This window comes from Podarcis raffonei, chromosome 1 (genome assembly GCF_027172205.1).
Source record: "Podarcis raffonei isolate rPodRaf1 chromosome 1, rPodRaf1.pri, whole genome shotgun sequence".
NCBI classification, from domain to species: Eukaryota; Metazoa; Chordata; class Lepidosauria; order Squamata; family Lacertidae; genus Podarcis; species Podarcis raffonei.
Window position 1 is genome coordinate 73,364,521 of NC_070602.1, and position 24,121 is coordinate 73,388,641.

The 24,121-nt window shown below is 42.6% G+C and overlaps 1 protein-coding gene across 2 annotated transcripts in view; it reads right to left on the reverse strand.

Moving 5' to 3' along the window:
• Positions 1-1,209: 1,209 nt before the first annotated feature.
• KCNQ1 (potassium voltage-gated channel subfamily Q member 1) overlaps positions 1,210-24,121 on the reverse strand; it is a 279,006-nt gene continuing 256,094 nt past the window's right edge. For both annotated transcript variants that reach the window (XM_053393727.1, XM_053393717.1), the window contains one exon: positions 1,210-4,220. In XM_053393727.1, the coding sequence (XP_053249702.1) occupies positions 4,027-4,220 (194 nt within the window). In that variant the 3' untranslated portion in view covers positions 1,210-4,026. The remainder of the gene's footprint in view (positions 4,221-24,121) is intronic.

A 24,121-nucleotide genomic window follows, 5' to 3' on the forward strand; every position in this document is an offset into this window, starting at 1 on the left:
GGATCCAGTCAGAGGGCTCAGGAGGAACAGCCAGGGGCTGCAGCCACTGCTCCCTAGCATCTGCTGCCTGAGGCAATCCTACTCTGCCAATGGTAGAGCCAGCCCTGTGGAACTGTATTATGCAGCTATCATGTCCTGTTCTGGCCCCAGAATTTCCAGCATCCAATTCTATTAAAATATATGAAACGGAAGAGTTAAAGATCTAATGCAGCTACTTACTTGGATAACTTTATTTTACAATTTTGTTCTTTTACAAATAGCTGAAAGAAGTGTGGGGTGTGGTGGGATATGAATCTTGGTTGGTCTGTCTTTAAAAACAATATCACCCTAACTTAAAAGATGGAAGATAGAACCGAAGCAAGAAGTCATATATAAAAGCACCCATCAAATCGTAATCACCACCACCGTACCAATATGTTGAAAAATGTTTTCTTTTTTAAAAAACTACCATGATTTTAAGCACCCATTTCCCTGATTTTAGGATACGTTTGCTGCTTTTGAAACAGAACTGGTGAGGGTGTTACATTTACTTGATTCCTACAAATCACCACAGAAGAAAGAAGATAAGAAAATTATCGTGTGCAAAAAGGTATGCCTGCCAGAGCAATCCCTTATGAATCCTAGACTACCAACAAAAGTTTTCCAGTTAGGATTTTAGCAGTGCATTCTTGTCAAAAATAGTCTATATTATGCAGTCAGTTTAGATTGCCAAAAGAAATATTGTAGGCATAGATAGAAGATACAAAACTATAGAATTGAATTCCTTATAGAATTACTGCAGGTGTAAAAAGGGGGAGAATGTCACTTCAGAAGCATCAAAGTGAATTCACAGAAAGTGCTAGTTTTTCAAGTCTAAGCTAACACCCGTTAATCGAAAGTGGGCAATGGGATTCAGTTCAGATTTTTATGGTATCATATAATTTCTGTTAGGAGTGCAGCATTCGCAGGACTCAGAAGGTATCTGTATGTTATACTGGAGTTTTGCTGCTACAACATGTGCAAGGATTCACTTAGATGCTGTGTAGGATAGCTGGGTATAGAATTTCCTTGATAGACTACAGTGCTGTTGCATATATAAGAAAACCTGTGACATTTGAAGTAGCAGTAACTCTTAGCATAAAGAGGTAGGCTACCTATGGTCTTCCAGATGTTGCTGGACTTATCCGTGCCAACGGTCAGAGACGGTAGTCCAGGGGTTGGCAAGGCTGGATCACTCCCGCGGAGATCCTCCATGGGCTGGGCCAGTGGAGCATGATGCCGGAAATCATGTCTGGCATGTCTGTGGTACTGGAAACCACTTCTGCGCATGCGCAGACGCTGAAAAGCGCGATTTCCAGTGTCTGGGCATGCACAGACGTGATTTCTGGTGCCGCGGACATGTGCAGACGTGATTTCCGGTGTCTGGGCATGCGCAGAAATGATTTCTGGAGCCGCAGAAGAGAGTCCCCGCGCTGCACTGTGCCGGTTTAGTGCAGCGCACAGGGACTTGCCAAGCGGGCGGCTCGGTTCGGGGGGTGGCTTGTGGGCCACTTAAATGGCCTCCATGGGCCGCTTCTGGCCCATGGGCCTTAGGTTGCCGACCCCTGCGGTAGCCGTTCTAATCAAGCAACATCTGGAGGGCCACAGGTTGCCCTACAGATACTGGAGTCATTCAAGCACTGTTTTTGGTGGACACAAACTCCAGCTCCAATGTGTATCTGCTAAAATATGATGTGCAAGGCAGCTCTCAGAGAACAAAGTGTTCATTCATTTCATTACCGCACCCATGGAAAGAATGCTGTTTGGTGAGGCCAGGTGTTATGCCACAGCCTTTGCGCTGCTTGATTTTGAGACCACTGGCATGTGTGCAGTCTGTCCCTCACTTTAGTTGATATGCCTGTCACCTTTGGGTGCCAAAGCCAAAAACTTAGCACCCTCAGGTCTCCATACAAAAGAGGTCCTCTAAGTGTTGGTCAATCACTTAATCTGATAGTGGCCCAGGAGGTCATCAACAGAAGACTAAGAAACTGTCAATGGACCAGGACAAGTAACTTTCCCTTGCATGATTTTCTGGCTGATCTTTTTCTTGAGATGTGGGCATGCACGCTACGCTCACAAAAGCATAGCAGAATCATAGCCAAGGTTGGAGGAGAGCTCTTTCATACTCAGTCCTCCCCCCCCAAAATACCACAACTCTGTGGAATGAGTAGCAGGCCTTGCCTTCCATTTTCTATCTAGATTATCAGGAATATCTCAGAATCCCTGTGGTTTCAGCTGCAGCTTGCTTGGCTTGATCACCCTGATATTGTACCATATATTTAAGTACCTTACTCAGGGCCACAGAAATAGAATTGAAATTCTATGCCAGGGAAATTTTTCATTCCTTGCTGCAGAATGTACAAACCTACAATTGTGCTCACTAAAGCAGAAGTAGCTGTAGAAGTTTTCTACAGCGAATTTGTAGAATTCACTGTCAATTCACATACTTGGGGGAGGGGGCGGTCTTCAAATTGCATCAAACCCACTTTCTTTCTCTAGTTCCCTTGGGGGGCTGGTTGAGTTTTGCACATACATTTTTTGATTGCTCAGCACCTGATGACTCACCACATATGTGAACCAACTCCACTGAAAAGCGCTATGTCTGCAATGAGGCGAGACAGCACAGACATCGTATCTGTGATACTGATACTGATCCATTGCATATGCAGATCATATATTCTTTTCCTGAATAAGAAGGGCTTGCAGAAGGATGAGTGGCTCCTGCTCCTCCCTGTTCTCTGCTGCATACAGAAGTTTCAGGCATTATAGAGGTGCACTGCCAGGCACTTCAATATCTAGCTAGCAGTGCCTCTTTGTTACAGCCAAAGAGGCTGAAGAGTATGTGCATCTTAGCATTAGCGGGGCATGCACACTCCTTCCTTTTGGGCATTATGGAGGAGCATACCAGCTAAAATAGAAGTGATTGCAAACTTGGCTGGTAGAGCATTTCCATAACATCCAAAGCTGCTTTAAGTATTTTCCCCAACTTGCCATTTTAAGCCCTTTATCGACAAGATCCAGTTACTCTAGACCTGTGCTTAGTTACAGTACATTGAGAAACAGACTAGACCCACATCAATATAAAAAGCAATAAATTCCAAAAGCTCATTGAGGACAAACACACTCAGATGGTTATGATAAATATTACATATAAATTCTTTGGCAGCAAAGTATGATTCAACAACAACAATTTTTCCTATGCAATATTTCTGCATCCCCATGAAATCACTGTATCTTAATAAAATAGACGTTGCTTTTCTTTACATACATTACTGTACTAGGCTTAAAGCACTAGTTCATCCCTGAAGAAAAAGGTGGGGTTTTTTTGGTTAAAAAAATTATAGTCATTATCTTACGTAACAGGCTAAAAATGAAAATGGACGGGAAATCAATCAATGCATGCTTTTGCCATTATTTAGAACAACAGTAGTATGTTTATATGATACAACCCACATACTTTATTTTCCTTTAAAATCTAACTAGTAAAACGATATTGCTATCAGCAGAGTCATAAACAGAATACACAGATGACCATCTATGTTCAAGTATCATCATTATTGAAGAGCCATAGGGTGTCATCCACCAAGCATAGCTGCTGTGGAGTTTTCAAACTATTTCAAGGGTGTTTGTTTGTGCAGGACTTCAGAAACTTGCTTACAGAGCAACAGTGCTTAATAAAGAAAGCACATAAAGCGATTGACATTTTGCCTGTGTTAGCTTTTTTTGGTCTTTCAGTGTAGCGACAAATTACAGTAGGAGAGTTTATTCACACAGGGAATAAAAACAGGACTTATGAAAGTACCACATTGATAATCAACACAGGGTGGAGTTTTAAGGTTTTGTGGTTGTCCGTATAATTGCCTTTGGAAGAATGCATCTGAGGTTAGTAACGTTAGTTCAATAGGCCTGTTTAATTCTTGTATGGCTGATTATATGAGCTTTAATTTCCCCCCAACCCCCATCAAGATTCACAACATTCAGTGTCAATTAAAAGGGCTGTTTGTTACATCAGGAGATGTCATCCTGGATTCTCCTTGGAACTGTCAGTTGTTCATAGGTAGGTAGGGTGTTGCTGGAGAGGAAGAGCTCGGCATTAACATCATGCCTGTGAGATGATTTGTTGCTGCCCTGGGTTCCTTGCTGGATGGAAACCAGGTGCTGCAGCAGGTCTGTGATGAGGTTCAGCTTCTGATCCATTTGAACTACCTACAAAAGACAAACAAAACGCCCACTCAGAATCTGAGAGTGATTCAAGACAGAGATTTAAAAATCAGAATTAGCTCAAATGTATGTCAGGGTTGACCTGAAACTTTTTTGGTCGTCTGGGTAGAAAGACTGGCTACCCTCATAAGACTTACATATATGCAAAAAAATGATATTAATATAACCATCTGCTAAAATGCACCCCTGCTTAGAATTCAGTATCAAAGCCCTATCTGAATTAGCATGTGTTTGTCACTTCTCAAAAAACGCTCACAGTTGGTCTTTGGGGAAACTCCCAACAGAAAGGGAGTTTCAAAACTGAGGAGTAGCAAACAAAAGCCGCTTGTTTATGTAATCCCATTGACTGTTTTGGCAGTGCTGTGGGACACATCATATGAACACCACACTACACAGATGTGGCTGCCTAGGCATTCAGATAAAGCTCATTGTATGTGTGTGTCTTCCAAAGAAATAAAGCACCACTGAAAAGTTTGCAGTGCCAGATTGCCCTGATAAACAAACAACCTGAGCACTCTTCTAATGCGCATGCGGGCAACAGTCTGTGGGAAGGTTGACGTCCAAGTTGCAACCCTCTACCCCCACACCATTTCAGAGTCAGACGTGCTCTTTGCTGTAGTGTGAGAGAAGGCTGCAAGCTGCAGAGCAAACCCTCTTTTCTTCAGGACACATGCCTGTGACGTAAGAAGAGGGAAAATATGACTTGGAATGAAACGGGTGCAAAACCTGTTATTTATTAAACTTACAGTGAATAGAAAGTACTTCAACTAACGAAACTTAGAATGTGATGTACGGCGGGCAGAGCTATACATGACAGCAGATCTGTTAGATTTGCTGCTGCCGCTGCTGCTGCAGCCTTTTGCTTCAGTGGGATTCATTTTAAAATGTGGAGCTACAGGCCTGGAACAAATAGCAGCAGTGCCAGAACAAAAGTTGGCATGCAGGGGTGGGTGGGTGGGTGGGTGGGTAGGGAGGAGACTGACCTCTTCAGCTATGATCTACAATATCAAAACAAATGCTGTTAATTGGGAAATGACGAAGGAGTGTCTGTTGGGAAGACTGAATTTTTCATGATCCCAGCAACAAGGGATTTGTGGAACCTCACAAACTGAATAGCAGTATGGAGAGTACGTTTAGCTCCTGTTGCCTTCCTTTGTTCTTAAAGGATAAGAGAGCATGGGAGAATAATCTGTACCAGGATTTACTTGGCATGAGATATTCTACCCCTCTATTTCACTTTTAGCTGTGCTGGCTGGCACTTTAGAGAGGGGAGGGCAGAATAAAAGCCCTGCTAATTCCTTGCCCACTCACATAGGAAAGGATTCCTTTTATCTCAAAATGGGTGCTGCGGACAATATAGTGTGACAAGGGCACCTAATGTTCTCATGCCCGGATTTAGTTTCTGTTTAATTCTAGCGATAATAGGAACCTAAAGGGACCGGGGGTGGGGGCATGGGGAGAGAGAGAGAGAGAGAGAGAGAGAGAGAGAGAGAGAGAGACCATGCCTGGACATTAAAAAACTGTTGCAGATTTGACAAAGTACAACAGTTTTTGTTTTTTAAATGTCAGAAATAATTACATAGATTAGGTATTGGCAATTAGTAGCAAAAGGGCTCAAGCATAGCCCCCAAGGACCAACTTATTATGCCCCTCTGCTGCTTTCTCCCACTTAAGCCATACCAAAGGCTTTTAAGCACACTTTCCGCTAACATGATCTGCACCAGCTGCTTTTGGTGGAATCCTCTCATTTATCTCCAACTCTCTCACTCGTGTGTAGACAGCAACAGGCTATGTTACAGTAGCAGCTAAAGTGCACAGGCAGAGAACTCTCAGAGCCTCTGTTTGCTGCTCAAGGGAAAGGAAGGGGTTAAATGTCCCATTGTTTCTTGGTGTGTGTGTGTGTGTGTGTGTGTGTGTGTGTGTAACAGAGAGACCGAGACCCCAATGAGAATGTTGCTGAAGTCAATGTTGCAGGCTGTTCAGTTCATGCTTAATTCAAAAACAGCAGGCCACCTAATAATGATAGCAACAACTACTACTACTGACTAGCAACCTAAATTACAGGTTTCATGCTGCACTATGTCTATGCAGAAGTTACCCCTAATCTAGCCTTAATTTAGAAAGCAGCACCTCTCCCCGCCTCCCTAGCAAAGCCCATGAAAGGTGCTGAAGCTGCTAAAACTCCAGCTTCAGAGAAATCAATCTATTCACGTCTGGTTATTGTCCAAGTATCGTTCAGGACACCGAAAGATAATAAGTCTGAAAAACATCAACAAACCTGGATCCTTTCAAATACGGCTCAAATATTTCTCGGCCAAAAGAGAAGACTGTTTTTGTAAAATGTTTTGGACACTTGCTGGGAAGCAGATACAGAAACCACAAAAATACGAGGTGCTGGTGGATGCACTGCAGCTGGGTTTCCCTGCCCCCCCACCCCCAATACAAGACAAAGGCTGCAGTCCTCAAACTCCTAACCCCAGATTAAGCCGTGGGATGGTACAGTAAGAAATACTAGCCCCATGGAACAGAAATGATTTTGCTTGCCCTATAATAAGGAAGCCAGTTAACGTAGTTGAAATGACTGTAAGAGAAATCTATTCAACTTGCACTTCAGGAAAAATAAGAGTAGCCATGAACTGTAGATGGTGCTTTTGGGTACCACAGGAGGTCCTGTGGAACGGTGCCTGCTAAGCAAGCAGTGCAGTTTTAGGCTAGGATAAACAAGCTTTCACTGGGTCCCTTAATCTGTCATTGGAAACTCTACCCCAACCACAATTGCTTAAAAACCTTCTAACTGGATTGTAGGAGCACCACCTTTAGGATGACAGGACCCACTCAAAAAGATAGATTCTGCACATCCCTACTGAAACCTGCGGGTATAGGGCGGTATATAAATTCAATTAATAATAATAATATGCTGATGTTAGTGCCTGCATATTGCACTGCAATGAAACAAAACAAAAAAGTAAAAGGTAAAGGTACCCCTGCCCGTACGGGCCAGTCATGTCCGACTCTAACAAAACAAACAAACAAAACTCCCAAACAAAACAAGGGATGTATGAATTAGTCATTCTCCGCCCCCGAGGGCCAAACTGTGTATAACATAAACAAATGGGTACATTTTCTCTGTCTTATTCTTTTATTAAAAAATGGAAATATTCCCTATCTTACTCTCCCTTCTAGACATTCTTCAACTCAAAATTTTCCCCCAGGCTGCTTCCCCAACCCCTGCCCTGGCAATACAGGATATATACAGGTACCTATAATTTCCTTGGCAAGACACAAAACAGTTGATAGGTGGATTCTGATCAGGAAAATGGATGGAGTTCAGCAGTCCTTCTATATGCTATTTAACCTCCTTTGGTTTCCTCCTTTTGGTGGTGGGGAATTTCCCCCCTCCCCCGCTTGTTATGATAATGGAGACTATTTTTATCCCGACTACCATTTTGCTGTTTGTGCATGCATAGATGTGCATATATAGAGATAAATGGAAGATTTAAAGCACTGCTTCATTGTTTTTACTGTATTTAAATATGCAGTTCACTATCTAGGGGCCTGGGAGCCAAAAAAGGGGGGAAGGAAGCAGTATCAAAATGCACAAGAAATATTGTCATTATCATTCCTCTCCTGCAACTCGCTGCATCAGAAGCTGTTTTTAGTTAGTTGGTTTTTTTAATAAAAAAAATTCACAAGGCTATATGTAATGTGCAGTCAGACTTCCTTATACAGTACAGTGGTACCTCAGGTTACATATGCTTCAGGTTACATACTCCGCTAACCCAGAAATAGTGCTACAGGTTAAGAACTTTGCTTCAGGATGAGAACAGAAATCGGGCTCCGGCGCAGCGGCAGCAGCAAGAGGCCCCATTAGCTAAAGTGGTGCTTCAGGTTAAGAACAGTTTCAGGTTAAGTACGGACCTCCAGAACGAATTAAGTACTTAACCTGAGGTACCATTGTATACATAATACCCAAACCCATGGCACCTTGAAGATTAACAAATATATTATGGGATAGTATTTATAGTATGCAGGCTTACTTGGAAGAAAGTCCCACTATGCTCAGTGCTGCTTCCTCACAGGTAAGTGTGCAAGATGCTGCAGGACTTTCTATCGTTTTGCCACAACAGGCTCCTGCAGACTTGGGTTTGGGCACCTCTTATTCATTTGGTTTTCTCACAATGCTACACAATGAACAAAGCACATAGGCGCTTGCTTCATACGAAGCCCAAGAGAGCGTTAATATGCTGTGCCGGAAAAAAACCTACAGAAAGTGAAGCGATGCCATATTCTTTAAACAAGTTGGAACTATATTTAGTGTACTGTACCTTACATTTAGCATACCTTACACTTCCCTAGGAGTCAGGCTTTCAAACACATTTACTTGATTAGAAAATTAGCTACGAAGCCAGGGGTGTAATAAAAGCAAGGCAGGCAGAAAAAAGTGCTGACTCTGCTGTAATATCAACTCCTCTGGACAGCTCTGAGCTTTTTAGTGAAAACAGCAAACCATACCAATAAAATATAAAAATAATTCAAACTGATCTGCTTCTTTTGTGTAAAATGCAAAAGCAAGCAGTTTTTGGCAGCTGCGTGTGTCATATTAAAAGGGCCTGCAACTTTTACACAATCAGATTAGTTGGATCTGCAATGCTCATTATTTTATTTTAGCTGCTCAGTGACGTCTCATAGAATTTTGAACCAAAATGACTCCACTGAAAAGAGTGCTTCCCTGCAGCAAATCAATACAACTCCTTTACTCATCAAATCAAATTTTGCCCTGAGATAACAGATGAATCCTGCAGTGAACATTTGACAGTTTCTAAAGTGCAAATAAGGCACACCTATGGGTGTCAGCATATTAGGAAGTCTTTGTTTTCCAAATCCAATGGGCCATATGTTCAGTTGCAGCTGAATGGTAGTATGTTCTGCATCACATTAGTTATCATTTAAAATAGACTTCTGTCTTGATGGAAGGGGAGTTGGATAGTCAGGCCCTACCAATGGGCACATGAAGCAACCATCTCAGATAGCAACTGTGGTGGTGGAAGACCAGTACCAGCAGTCACCTGTTCCTTCTGAGAACCTCATCTGTTCTTCCCTGCAGCTGCACAGTCTGTCCTGGGCCCCATAATCTGGCCTGCTGTCTCAGATACTGCTGGAGGATGCTAAGTCAGAAGCATTAGATCCTGGAGAGGGGCCCAGTGGATTGGGAGGTGGTGATTCGGGTGTGGAGGAGGGACTGAGTGGATTGCCAAGAGAGCGACCTGCCCCTGTGTCATCAGGTAGTCCAAGTGCTGTGTCCCAGCCAGCTGCCATGGCTCCAGAACTTCCCCGTTAGTGAAGCACCCCACCCCCTCAGGGGAGGTGGTTAGGGATAAGTCTGACAGTGAGCTGGCCCCATTGTCCCTGCTGCTCCCATCTCCAGGGATGTACCGTATGTGGAGGCAACTGTACCGGCCTCTACAGACTGGGCGTTTCCTACTCAGAGGACTGCCCATCTGCTTGGTTGAGTCTGTTCCAAGGCTTGGGATGACTCACATCTTCACAAATGACTCTTCACAAATGACTCTTCCTACACTGCTCTTCAGAAGAAGAGCCCAGGAGGAGTGTCAGTTGTTGGGAAAACATCTTATGCGGTGCCTTCTGACTTGGCAACCTGTAACCCAACCTATGTTGGTGTCCTGTAGTGAATTCTGGAATAAAGCCTTTAATTATAACAAACAAGCCAATAGTCTGAGTGGGAGCATGGAGAGTGCCCGAGCTTCCCTGCTATGGCTTGCCTCAAAGGAAATATGCATATGCCGTTCATCTGATTTCCCCAACTCCCAGTGGAGTCAAGGTCACTGCTGGGTCCCTATGTTGCAGCAAGAATGCAGCTGGCTTACACTTGTCTGATTGTGGATTCACACATACAAGCATCCAAGGTAAGTGTAAGCTCTCTATTCATACAAAGTCGTTTGGACCCAAAAATGTGGAGGTAGACCCCCACCCACCCCATCCATGTTCACTCTTGAGACCGCAAATCCTGTTAGCAGCTCGAACAGTTATGGAAGGAGTCGGATGAAGATAAAAGGCAGCAAGTAAAGGAAGTATTCTGAAATCTTGCTATCTTCGCTTTCTGCTAAAACTCTTGAGACATACCTTGGTGGTTATTACAACACTGTACAAAGTACTCAAAGGAGCATGGCACTTAGAGAATTAATCTCCCATTTCAGAGAGTCCTCAAATAATTACAACTAGTGGCTGAATCTTGTTGTAGATAAATCAAACATTACTGAAAACATATGGGAATACTCAAGCTAACACGCTGTCCAACATCTATGGTTTGGTGGGTGAGCACAGTTTCTAGATGCAGCCAGTTTAACAGAGGGGGAGGGGGAAAAGGACAGCAAAAAGGCAAGAGATTATTCTTTAGCGCTTTCAACTGAAACATTTATACTTAGAAGATGAATTAAGTGCACGCCAATGAGAGTAACATTAGAACAAGTGCCTCTTATACTGCTCTTAGCAGTCAATATTTCATACAAGATGTCACTAAAATGCACACATGCATGAACTCTCTCTCTCACACACCTGTTATGTATCTGCTCCTCCAGATTACTATCCATACTTGGATAAAGGCATTATGGCATTACACCACTCACCCACTGTCTGCACCAATAGAAAGCAAGCACCCATTTCAACCCACTTTAGAGGTCTGATGATCCTGTGAACTGCATCTGATCTTCACAGCCCAGCTGCTGTTGCCCCCTGCTCACCTGTGTGCCTGGTGGGGTGGGTGGCTGTAACTTGGACTGTGCATTGTGCCTTATTACCATTGCCATGTGATGCTAACTGGAAAAGCTTACCTGTCTTTTCCAAGAATATAGGTAACTCAAAACTTACGTGCATTTAACATGTTTGCATTCAGCTTTGCGCCCTGGGCAATTTAAAAAATAAATAGTCGTATCTCGGCTCCCAAATGCCTTGGGAGTCGAACGTTCTAGCTCCCAAATGATTGAAAACCAGAAGTGAGTGTTCCGGTTTTTGAACATTCTTTTGGAATCCGAACGTCCGACGTGGCTTCCGCAGCTTCCGATTGGCTGCAGAAGCTTCCTGCAGCTAATCAAAAACCACACTTTGGTTTTCGAATGTTTCGGAAGTCGAATGGACTTCTAGAACTGATTCTGTTTGACTTCTGAGGTATGACTGTAAATAAAATGGGGCAACTAGGGGGTGGGTGTCAGGGCAATCCTACCCTCCATTGCACCCAATGTGTTTTGACTATACACAATTTGGGCTTTATGCACTATCCCCGGAACATAACCCCTGCATAAGTTGAGAGTCGCCTGTACTTTGAAACCCAAGAGGACGAGCAACTGCCATTCAGCCATGTCTCAAAAATCAACTCTCTCGAACCAACCCTGAAGGTTTATTGTAATCATGAGCAAAGCCGCCCCTCATGAGTCCTGTGGAACGGATGGTCCGAACCTGAGGAGGAGTGTGAGGACCTTGAGAAGTTAAATGTGGAATACCTTGGAGAGGGTCCCAGCAGGTTAGGGGGTACAGATCTGTCCTTTGAAGGAGGCTCAGGCAAACTTTCAGGGGTGCCTTTGATTACTTCCTTTCCAGACATGCCCCTCCTAGTGTTTCCAGATGAGGAGCTACCTCCAGCATATTCCCCTCTTACACAGGAACCTCACTCTCAGGGGAGGCAGCTGGGAGCAAATCTGAACCCCCCACCTTGCCTCCATAACCCAGGACATGGAAATGCCAGCACACACAGACCTCACCTAGCCAGCTCACTCGAAGGGCTGCCCGTTTGCTTGTCTAGTCGTGGGACTCCAGCTGCTTGCCATGTTAACTGCTGTGCCTGCCCCATCCTTCCAAAGGCTGTTGCAGGGTGTGTGTTGTTTGTTTGTTCAATGTCTTAGCTTGTGATTAGCCATGCCTTTCAGCTCTCATGTAACCACTGATTCTTGCAACCTGTGACTGCCTTATGTACCACTCTAGTCTGAAAATAAAAGCCTCATGGGTTCCAGTTCCTCTTCTGACTGGGAGAGCCAGCACACAATTGTGTAAAGAGCTCCAATGCTACTTGCCCCAATGCCAAAATATTTGAAAAATGTAACATAATTTACCATGCACTTTATTCATTGGTTAGGGTATAGGAAGATGGTTCCAAGGCTTGTCTGACACACATTACAATTTGGACAACTTCCTGTATGAGCATGACTTCCTATGCGCACTTAAAAAACAACAATGCATACAAACAAATAAAGTGGCCCTAAGGAGAGGCAAAGAAACATCATACATCAAAGAAGATGTCCCAGGTTCTCCATTCATATCTAAATACATAAAGAGAAGCTGGACCACATCTTCCTAAAGATGGTCAAGTCACTGCTTGGGAACCTGCAGTCCCTTACATGTAACCAGGATCATATTGTTTCCTTAAGTAGCCCCCTATGACCACATGTCTTGTGTCAGAGCTCCTTCCACTGAGGACAAAATGACATTTGGGGCACAAAAACTAGGATGCTTCCAGACGCTCGCTATTCTTGGGTGGGATTCAATCAGATACTGGCGAATTCAGGCTGCACGATTATAGCTGATTGGGAGGCATTGCACAACAAACCTGCTTCCCCAAAATATCAGGTTTTGTTTGCAATCAGGAAAGTGACAGGAAAAAGCCCTAGAAAGTGTGGGATATAACCTTAGCTTTGACGCAACATCATCTAACCTCCCTGCGAACGAAGCAGGATGAATGTTCAATACACAGGTTGCCTGGAAGCAACCCTACTCCAGGAAACTGATGTGAATTTCCTGAGAGAAGCAGCAAGGTGGAGGTTGCTTCCCTATTCCTTCACTCCTTGCTAATGAAAGTATTTCTACCTTTACTACAGATTTTTAAAACAGCTACCACCACTTATTTTTGATTGCCGTGAGAGGTTTTGCAATTCAGCGGCAACATCTTTTCAACTCTTGTTTCTTGTTATGAACTTGGTGCACTGGAATACTTAGGGTTAACAAAAAAGCAAAGTGACTCTAGCAGGAATAAAAGAACCTCTGAAAAGCCTCTCTCACCGTAAGCATGTGTGTGTGCGTGTGTGTGTGTGTGTGCGTGCACACACCTTGGTTCCCTTCCAAAATGGACTGCTACGCTTCTTGAATCCTTGGCTCTCATTCCAGTGTGATACTAAGGCTATGACTAATAACCCCCTGCCTGTGCCTGCTGATAATTTCACCGTTGAGTAGCTGTTCTGGTTCTGGTTCATCATAGTATGTCCTGGAGATGCCAAGATTTTTTTTATTATTATTAAAAAAAGGACTGAAAAGAATGAGATAAAACGCTCACAGGTCTCTAGTGCTATAAATACATTTTTTTCATCTGATGCATTTAACAGTTATGCTGTTACAAGGCAGACATTCCCTCTCTTCTCAAACAGTTATTTTATTAGATGCTGGCTAAGACAATGGCTCCCCCCACCCCGCCTTCCCTCTGTGTCTCGCACATACATTTTTTAATTCAAACCAGATTTGAGATTGTTCCCGTCTTTTAAAGCAAACATGCCATGTATCACGTCGGTTCAGTTCAGCACTGCATATGTTATATTTCACATCTCACTATGCTCAGGCAACAGTGTTGCTCTTAAAGAGGAACGAAGAAGGTTTAACTCTGTGGGCTTTATTTGTTTATTTATTTATATAAACAGGCTTCTTACACCTTCAGATCGGCCCGATTCCCCCTTTTACAAGCAGCAGTGCAAGTTTGTGTTTGAAATGTTAGTGAAAATGTGACTTTAGGGGCGTAGTCTTCTCAGTGGAAAATGGCATTACACAATTCATTTACTGAGACCTGGTTTGCTCATCCTTAACATTCCAGTTCTGGTCCTTTGTGCTGGTGGGCGGGGGGGGGGAGTTTCTGCTGGTCAATGGCTGCATCCCACGTCACTAAAAAATAAAAATCTATATAGACTGGGGAGATCATATGGGAGGTGCCTACAACATGGTTACTCCCAGTGGCAGCATGCCCCGCTGATCATGCTGCACTTGTAACCTACAAAATGAATGTCCTTTAGAGGTTCTTTGAATGGGGCAGGCACTTGTGCCAGAGGTCACCAAGTTTGTTTCTGCATACTCTGATGGGTGATAGGTGCTCATTTATAGTGGCATTAATCTGTGATGTGGATTAACGGCTCTCGCCTGAGGGCAGAGATTTGGACTGGATGGTTTGCAGTCCCCTTCCAGCTGCACGAATGCAATTTTCGGTGCTTTATTATCAGAGATGAATTTATGGCAAAAAGGAACAGGAAATATCAAAGCAGTGCAGTCTTTTCATGCCCCTGGCTCTTCGTCTCATGTTGTGATTTTATCTTACAAACTTTCCTTGAGACATTGCTGCTGTTTTGGAGCAGGCAATATTTCAGATGAATATTCACATTTTCCCTCACTTGAGAGACAGAGTGGTCCACTGGGTTACATTTTTCAGTGGTGGCCCTCCCTCTTGAGGAAATCCCTCCCCACATCCCAAACTCTGTTTGGTGACCTTTAGGCAGGCTGGGCCTTAAAGACTTTAAAATTCTACTGAGGTTTTTATTGAATTTCTCTGTGTGCTCTCTCTCTCTCTCTCTCTCTCTCCCTCCCTCCCTCTGGTCCTATATGTATGTATGTACACACACACACACACACACACACACACACACACTTTTATTGGCTACTGTTTTTATTACAAGTTCTTAATTCCATGGTTTCATTACTTTTAGCATTCTAATTTAAGCTACTTTGTGAGGGCTTGCCCTAGAGGGCAGGGTAGTAAGGAGCGAATAAATAATAAATATTAGAAGCATGGGCCTGGGAGACCGAAATATACTTCAGTACTCAGCAATGAATTTCAGAAGCAAGTCTCCATCCCTCACCTACAATTTCCTGCCTATAAAATGCAAATATCAATAAATATGCTACTACTTGATTGGACTGGAGGTTTGTGGTCATGTGGGAGGAGGTAATCGCATTGCTTCTTCTCACACAAGCACTGCTCCCGTTCCTCAAAGGGCAACTTTGGTGAGGGAATGAGCCATGACATGGGGCCCTCTCACACCACCTTAGAATTCTGACTTTACTGAGCGGCATGATGGGAAGTTATTCTGCAGAAGCCCCCATGTCACCTAGAGGAAATATCAGAAGGGACTCTAACACTACTGCATGAATCTGTAAGGTTCACCCCTGCGTCAAATAGTTTAGAGAAGTCTTCTCCAATCTGGTCCCTTCCAGAAGTTGTTGGTACAACAACCACCATCATGGCCAATGGTCAGAGATGGTGGAAACTGCAGTCACATCATCTGGAGTGCACTAGGTTGGGCAAGGCTGGTTTAGAAAATGCACCTCCTGGGGGAATACAACAACAATGCTCAACTGGCTTTCATAGTGGCCAAAGGAGGGAATCTGAAACAACCATACTTTTTCTTTGGAAAATGTAACCTTTTGTTTTCAAAATGATAGCTGACAAGCAGCTTATTCAGTAGTATACCACATGTTTCCATATATGTCAATATTTATCCACTGTTTTGGGATGGGAAAATGTTATGAGAGTTGTATACAGGACAATCACAGAAGTTATTATGGAGTGAGGATCATTTTCAGGCTTTAAAATAATCTTCATAACTGTGTAAGCAGGAACCAGCAGTGCAATTTATCAGCTCAGACAAATCTACAAATGTTTTGGAGGACGGGTAATGTGTTGTAGCCTTGGGCACTCCATTCTCTTTCACATGATGATTCTCCTTTTCCCTTTTTGAATTTCCTCTAACCATAGTGAGCCATGATGTCTGAACTGGTGGTTGGAATGGCTTCTAATTTTAATTAGATTTGAATAGTTCAAATTGTGGCTTCAAGGTATGACTTGCCATAGTTTGCCTGATTTAGATCCTGTGTAAGTAGGATTCCAGGAGGTCTATGCTTCCTTCCCCTAGATGTCCATGCCTAAGTGTGGATGGAGGGCTGGGAAAGCAACATTTATATCAGAAAGTTAGGCTAAGAAGGTGATAGCAAATTCAGATGTAAGGATAAAATATTGCCTGTCCCCTCTCTCCCCCTTCAAGAATATTGGAAGTTTATAATTCAGTTTAAAACTTTAATATCACTTTAGCATTATGTCTGAACATGAGCAAACTGAAGGTAGTCTTAACCATGGTTTACTGAAAAAAAGCCAACTTCAAAACATAGTTGATAAAGCTATCGTGCTTCAAGCCATGGTTAAAATTAACCACTGATTAGGTTTTAGATGTAATGCTAAACTTCAGTTAATGGAAGACACGAGTAAAAACTTATCAACTCCTCCTTATGGTCACATTAAAGGAGGAAAGGGGCGTATGGACCTCATAAACCTGAGGATTTTTCAATCAGAAATGAGAATAACACAAAAGAAATGTGCATGTTCAGACACAAAGTGCAACAATCAATCTTTTACACCTTAAATTGAATTTGTGTTTTCAAGCCTAAGATTTTACCGCCAATTTTTGTGTGTCAAACTATCGGCTTATTCTTACTTGGGTCATAGACATGCAAAACTCTGAGCACCTCCTGAGAAGTACGGAGTTGGCAAGTTGGCCTTCATCTCCCCATGGGCCTTCGAATGATTAAGATATATGAATGAGGTAACCAATATGAGAAAACATGGGCTGAAGTTTGAACTTGAGTTCACTTCTCAACTGTGTCATCACTTAGCTTTTTTTAAAAAAAGATGCTTTTAAGAAAAGCACGGGGTATTTTTCTTCTTCTTACCATGAAGGCTTTACAGCTAGCTTTAGGATTTCCTAGTACAATTCGTCTACTTTCCCAGAACGTTTTGGATCATTTGTAGGCTAAATTCCCGCTAACAATACTTCAGCTGCCAATAGAAGCAGAGCCCACAACTCCTGTGCACAGCAGTGATTACATAATAGAAGAGGTCAACACGAGGTTTCCTTCCCCTCTCCCCCAACTGCAGTCTATTTACAATTCTATGGCTAATTTCATTATTGGAGCAGGCTTGTATATCAGAGCTGGACAAAGAAGCTTTCCATGTGTAGAAGATGACATGAACTTGACCTCTGCCAAGAGACCCACAGCTTACAAGTGCTTTTGTGCATATAGCGAACACCTGTACTAATCATGCCTACCGCTAACTTGGGGGGTCACCATTTGTGGCAAAAGTTTTAAATCAGCCACCGCAGGAGACAGACAGTATTCTATTACTACCATAGTTCTGCAGAAACAAGAAAGAAAAACAAAACCCCTACAAACTACATGGCTCACGGAAATACGGTAAGAAGGGATCCAGTAGTTTGGCACATATAGGCTGCAATATATCCATGGTGCAACGCTCATTAAAGCTGTGCAGGGGAAATTTAAATGAAGTGGAAGTTCAAGCAAGTATAGTTATTATGAGCGATGCCTTTTCGATTGAACAACGAACTATCCCTATGAGCTTTACAGGCTGTAGGGAGTGCTTCGTTAAGTAAGGCTTTGATCAAGCACAGCAGGTGAGTTGTCCCACTGGCATCATGCGTGTCCATGGAACTGTTCATGCATCAAATATGCAAACATCCTTAAGTGCTTCACTGACTGCCTTTCAACCTCAAAATTGCACTCAAAATTATACAGCACAGGAAGCCCCGGTGAAGACTTTACAAAGTGAACAGGGAAAGGTAGGATAACTTCACAAACTGCCAGATGGGGGTTGTCCTGCAAAATGACGACTAGTTGGGAGAAATGCCTTGTTTTATTCAAAGCCCGTGTCAGCATTAGTTAATGCTGTGACTCTACAGAACTCCACACTTCCAGTTCTAGAGCTCAGTCAACATCTCCTGCAATGTTTATTCACATCCCGACTGATTTAAAGGGCCTAAAATCTAAGTATTAGTTGCCATTTTGAAAAGCATTGCATTCTATAGAAATCAGGTAACGGGATAAAATACATCAAAACAAATCTGACCTGGCGGTCAAGTCACCAAAAACTGACAGGCAGAAAATTAATTGAAATACATTCACTATCAAGGGAGACCAGTCACTTTCTAGACTACAGTATCTCTGAAGGGTACCGGACTCCTGAAAATGTGTTTATCCTCAACTTACGTCTATAAGAGTTGCTTAGCAAATTCTCGTATCTGAAAGTGAGAAAGCTACACAAAGATTGAGGTTTAATTTGGGAATCTACTTCAGTACTTCAGTCATTATCATCACCATTCCCTTTTCTTCCTCAAACCTGGTTGGACAGAACATAAAGAATCACTCTGTCACTGTAGGATGGGCCCATCAGCTGAATGCACAGCAGCCATGTCTCTTCCAAAAATTCTTAGTTCAGCCCCTGGGCATGTAGGAGAGAGGGAGAGGAAGCTAGACACAGGATCAGAGAAGTGACTAGTATGGATTCACGTTTAGGGGAAGATGTCTTGCTGGACAGGGCCTACATATATCTGGACCCAGCCCTGAACACAGAGAGGAGTGAAAAAGGTTATCTGAATAACCTTTATCTGCAGCGAAACCTCTGTAAAGAAACTGCAAAGCACTCTTGGAAAATGAGAGTTAAATTCACAAGGAGGGTACGCTCATGCGAGAAGTCATTTTAAAAATTTGTTTGCAAGGCATTTAAAACAAACACTCTGGAGATGACATATAAAAGCCCCAAACTGCAGAACAATAATGGGCTTGTGAATCAGGACCATAAATCCCCCATTTTCAGAATGTGACAGACATCAGGAATATACATGATTGAGTCAGCAGTTACGAAGACATACAGTGCAGGCCACTCAAGTCTCAAAACTGCCATTTATCATTTCCTGAGAGAATGGTTTCTTGGCAAGAGTCCTCTGCAAACACCACAAAAAAATTCCAAAACAACCCCACCATTCCAGCAGGCCATGAATACGACTGTAATTTGGACTATTTTTCATATCAAATAGACTGTGTGCTGCTTTCTCAGTTAATGAAGGAAACCTCCCTTTCAGATTTCTAAGCTCATTTCAAGCAGTCTACATGCTATAATTAACCATTTCGAAAGCACTGCCAGTCACAAAGTGAAATGAAAGAGGGGAGGGGAGGGACTTGACTCAATTGTGAACTAAAAACAAAGTAAAATATCAAAACACAATCCCATTTCCCTCTATAATCAAGCTTGTGTCATTGATGGCAACAACAGCCACCCTGAGTTTGTTTAACTGTACCAAGAAGTGAAATAATTATTGTGTTTTTGGTCTGCTCAGGATGATTGGAAGGGAGGGCCAAATTCTTTCCTGTATATGCTTTCTCCCCAAACTGTGTCTCCCTGGTGGGGGTTAATTCTGGTCATGGAGCCCCACTGGGAGAAAACTGGTGGGGAGACGTGGTTTTGCGGGGAGAGGAAATGTGAGTTCAGCTCCCCCCTCTCATCCACCTGTTCTGTTCTCTAAATGACACCCCTGCTTTACAGTGGTACCTCAGGTTACAGATGCTTCAGGTTACAGAAGCTTCAGGTTACAGACTCCGCTAACCCAGAAATATTACCTCGGGTTAAGAACTTTACTTCAGGATGAGAACAGAAATCATGCTCTGGCGGCCCGGCGGCAGCGGGAGGCCCCATTAGCTAAAGTGGTGCTTCAGGTTAAGAACGGACCTCCAGAACGAATTACCAGTAAGTTCTTAACCCGAGGTACCACTGTATAAGAATGGTATGGCCTACCTTAGAGCTTCCCCCACCTTATCTACTTTGCTCCTCACTCAGAGTTGGCATGTTGGCAAACTACCTGGTCAAATATTATCTGTTGATCAGTAAACTGACTGCCTATTAATACTTAAAAGAGAGAGCGAGAGAGAGACTTGAGCATTATTTCACAATATTTGAAAGATCAATTGACAATGCCTTTTTTGACCGGTCAAACGCCCAACCTTACCTTCACTCCACTGTGTCCGATTGCCAATTGCTGATTAAACTGGCATCAAGCCTACCCCCAGCACAGATGGCATTGCCATAATGAATATGATGCCACATAGAGCTGGAATGGGATTGGCCAAACTGCAAGCAGACAGCTCTTGAGCAATATTTGCCCTTTTTCTAATGTGCCTGATGCTATCAACAGATTCCAGGAATAAGACGTGGCACCCGGCTGCAGCAGACATGGGACTCAAAGGGAGGAATGAGGGAATAGGCTGAAGTAGAAGGCCTGAGTAATACTGTCAGCTAGCTAAAGAAATCTTAAATCAGTTACCGGTAACTGGAGTTTTACTTTATTAACTAAATGGTTAGCTAGGCATAAATCTTTATATGAGTTTAATATGATCAGTCTATTTCTGGTCCATGACAGTTTTATATGTGTTCATTTGTGAGTTTCATATCTGCAATTTTAAGAAATGTACCAAAAATAGTTTTATTTTTGTATGGATTTTCCCTAAAATGTGCATTATATAACCAATATAAGGATATAAGAGTGAAATATGCACATTTTATATCAATGTTGCTATTTCACCCCCTCTAAAAGCCAAGAATTGCATTGCAAAACCTAGGAGATGTGCAAAACATAAAGGACAATGGCATAATGATGTATAATGATTCAGTTAAGCAATTTTAGATCCTGGACTTGATGGTCTTATGGGCCCCCCTCTTTCAACAGCTGCAGCATTTTGTGGCCCCTGCTCTCTCTTTGATCTTTCAGATGTGGCAGCCATTTTGTTTTATATCATGCCACACAGCAGCCATTTTGTGATATGCCCCACACAGCCACAAAAAAATGCTAATTTACTTCACAGCAAGTCTGCACAAAATTATAAAAACATGTCCCAAATACATGACTAAACCTGAACATTAGGACACACCTATACAGAATAATGGAGGGGGGGGGGGAAGAATCAGCACAGAGATAAAATTTATGTGTAAAACAAAGGTGGTGGTGTGTTCTTTTATAAAAAGCATCAAAACCCACAATATAATTCTCCCAAAAACATCAATGAAAAAGCCCCTGTAATTCAGGTACCATTGTACCAGAATAAACACAACATTCATGAAGAATTGGATATGGTGCTTCACAGTTCTGAGTATATGCTAGTCTTGATTGTAGAAGATATATTGCTTCCACTGGACCTGATCTGTTTTGCAGGCTAAACCTTACATCACAACCAGATTATATGGGTAGCTATACCCATCATTCATTCTGCAAATGATGTGCTTGATTGATTATTCATTCACTAAGCAACATCTTGTGCCACAGTTAAAAGAAAGGGCAAATTTAAAATACATTTTTCCATTTTCCATCAACAAGTGGAACAATACTGTTGAATTCCACTGCTAACTTGGACAGGAGTTACCAGCACCCTGTGGGGTTGGCTGGACAAAGAGAATTGGTTTAGTCTATGTTTGAATTCAGTATTTACAATAGAGCGTAAACTCAGACCATTCCAGCAGACATACAATGTGTACTGTTCGAAAAAATTCTTGACTGTCTCCAAATTATTTCCATTGTTTTGCCTGTGATATTTCCCCCCCTTGTGAAATTGTTTCATTGTGCACGTAACAGTCAGTAGGTAATATTCATATAGCAGAACTATGCTACTTTTCCAGCAGTAACTTAAAAACTGTGTTTTGCATTCTGTTAAGAGTTATGTAAAGATCTCTACCCCCTCCGAAAGCCATTCAAATTTGCAGTTAGGAGTGCTTCCACGCTAGATTCTGTCTCCCACACACACCCTGCCTATGTACCGACCCCATTCATTTCTTTATTTTGTACTGAAAATATCCAGACATTATTTCCCTCAAGAGACTGCATTTCCATTCCCCCCCCAGGTCTCACCTTGTGTGTTCAAAGTGCTGCTGCTGCTCTCTCTATCTCTCTTGCTCAACCACAACTGCAGCACAAAGCTTTCAGGTGTGAGTTGTCATAGCCCTACTATTCATAGCTCCCAATGTTTCCCCTTTTTTAAGGGAAATTCCCTTATTCCGAATAGGATCCCTTGCAAGAAAAGGGAAAAGTTGACAGCTATGTACTATTTTCTCACCAGACTTGGAAGTGTGGTTGGTAATGGGGCAGCAGACAGCATTTAATCCTGCCTTAATTTGTTACCTTCCTCCACATTTTCACAGCACCCTCTTTTCCTGGTATCCTCTGGTTTCTACCGCTACCTCTGTTGCAGATCCAACTCCTATGGGGCGAATGTGCCTTGAACCGGTCCAAGAGATTGTGCACCTAGAGCCAGTGCATACGTGCCTCTGTGGGCCAAACTACAGGTGATGAGAGCAGCCTGCTCTGATGAGAGGGCTAACCTCCACTGGCACAAAGCACAGCTGCTTTATGTAGGACTCCAATATTGCTTTGGCAACGGTCAACCTTAGACAGACTCCACTATAGGAGCTGCAGTTCTGTCCCAATTACAAGCTCTGCCTTCACAGAAAGGCGCCTCTTCCGTTAAAGAGGCTCTGCCCTCTCCATCAGACTTTTGCTCTGGTGGAGCAGTGGAGACTTGGGTCATACTGGGGCTTCTCTTGAGGATAGCAGTGTGACATCCTTGACCTAGATGGGCAGTGGCACTACAGCCTTGTCTTGCAGAAGTGCTTCTGGGATTGGCCTTGCATGAAATGCCTCTTCTGACTCAAGAATCCTTGACCTTATTTCCTAATAAAGAGGAATCTGGCTCCGGACCGTAAGAAAACCATATTTATTCAAGCATCTTCTGTTTTCACTCATAAAGCATGGGGTAAATTGAGGGTTCTGCTTTTAACACTAGGAGATATGCACAAGGCACTAGCTCTTTTTGGCCCTCACCTGTGTCTGCTTACTGTCAGTCTGAAATTCTTCCCACCCTTGTCTTGACCATCTAATGGCATGTAATCCTATTTCAATGTCTGGTAGTGGCAGTAGTCAAGAGTACCAGCAGCACTTAAATGGTCAAAGATGCCCCTATTCTGCAGCATTTAAAGAACTGGTACTAGAACTGTTTATAGCAAGCCTCGCTTTTAAGTGCTCCAAACTCATGTTTGGCCGAGTACTTAGAGCTAAATTTCCTCCTCATAGCCACACGCAAGACTTCAAATCATTTGGCCATCATTTTGTGCAGATTCTAAAAGTTTTGTTATTTCCTGAGTGTACAGTATCTCTTTTAAAAAAAAGTGTGAAGAACAACACAACTAACATAGCAGAGTTATGTATTCATTCCATGGCACATGTAAATAAATATGAACATCTTGGCTCGGGTTACTGCACTGGGGAAGCATCTTCCAAACACAAGCAGTTTATCTGGCCAGAGGGATATTCTCTCTCTCTCTCTCTCTCTCTCTCTCTCTCTCTCTCTCTCTCTCTCTAAGTTCATGAACCTGTTCGAACTTGTTCCAGAGAAAAATTTAGAACTGCTGTTATTGAAAAAAAGCAGCACTCCACTAAGAGTGAAGAGAAGTGAAAAAAGAAAAGCTGTCTCTTTTGTTGAGAAGTGTTAAACTATTTTGTTGGAACACGTTAGCTCACAGTATGTTTACAGAGTCAGAGAACTGATAAAGGAGAACCTTGATAATCATCTCCTTTCTACTCTGTGCTTAAGGCTTCACTTTCTACTCCAGGTTGCAACCAAGCAAACATATTTAAACTTCTTTTTCCACAATTTCAAACAACTTTTATTATTTTAATTTGTTCCTTTTCGCAACACATCTCTAAGACAGAAGAATGGACAAAGGACTCTCTTTTACAGGAGGGACACAAAACAAAAAGGCAGACCAAAAATAATTATGATTCTTTCACTTAATCACCCTTTTTCTATGACGTGTTTCATTGGCAGTGCATAAACATTTGCATAAACATTGTTTGGAGCCTACCAACCAGGAAAAAATGACAATACTATTTAATTTAGGAAAACTACTATCCCCAAGGACTAGAAAAAAATATATTTGTGAACTTCCCCTAACTTACATCCA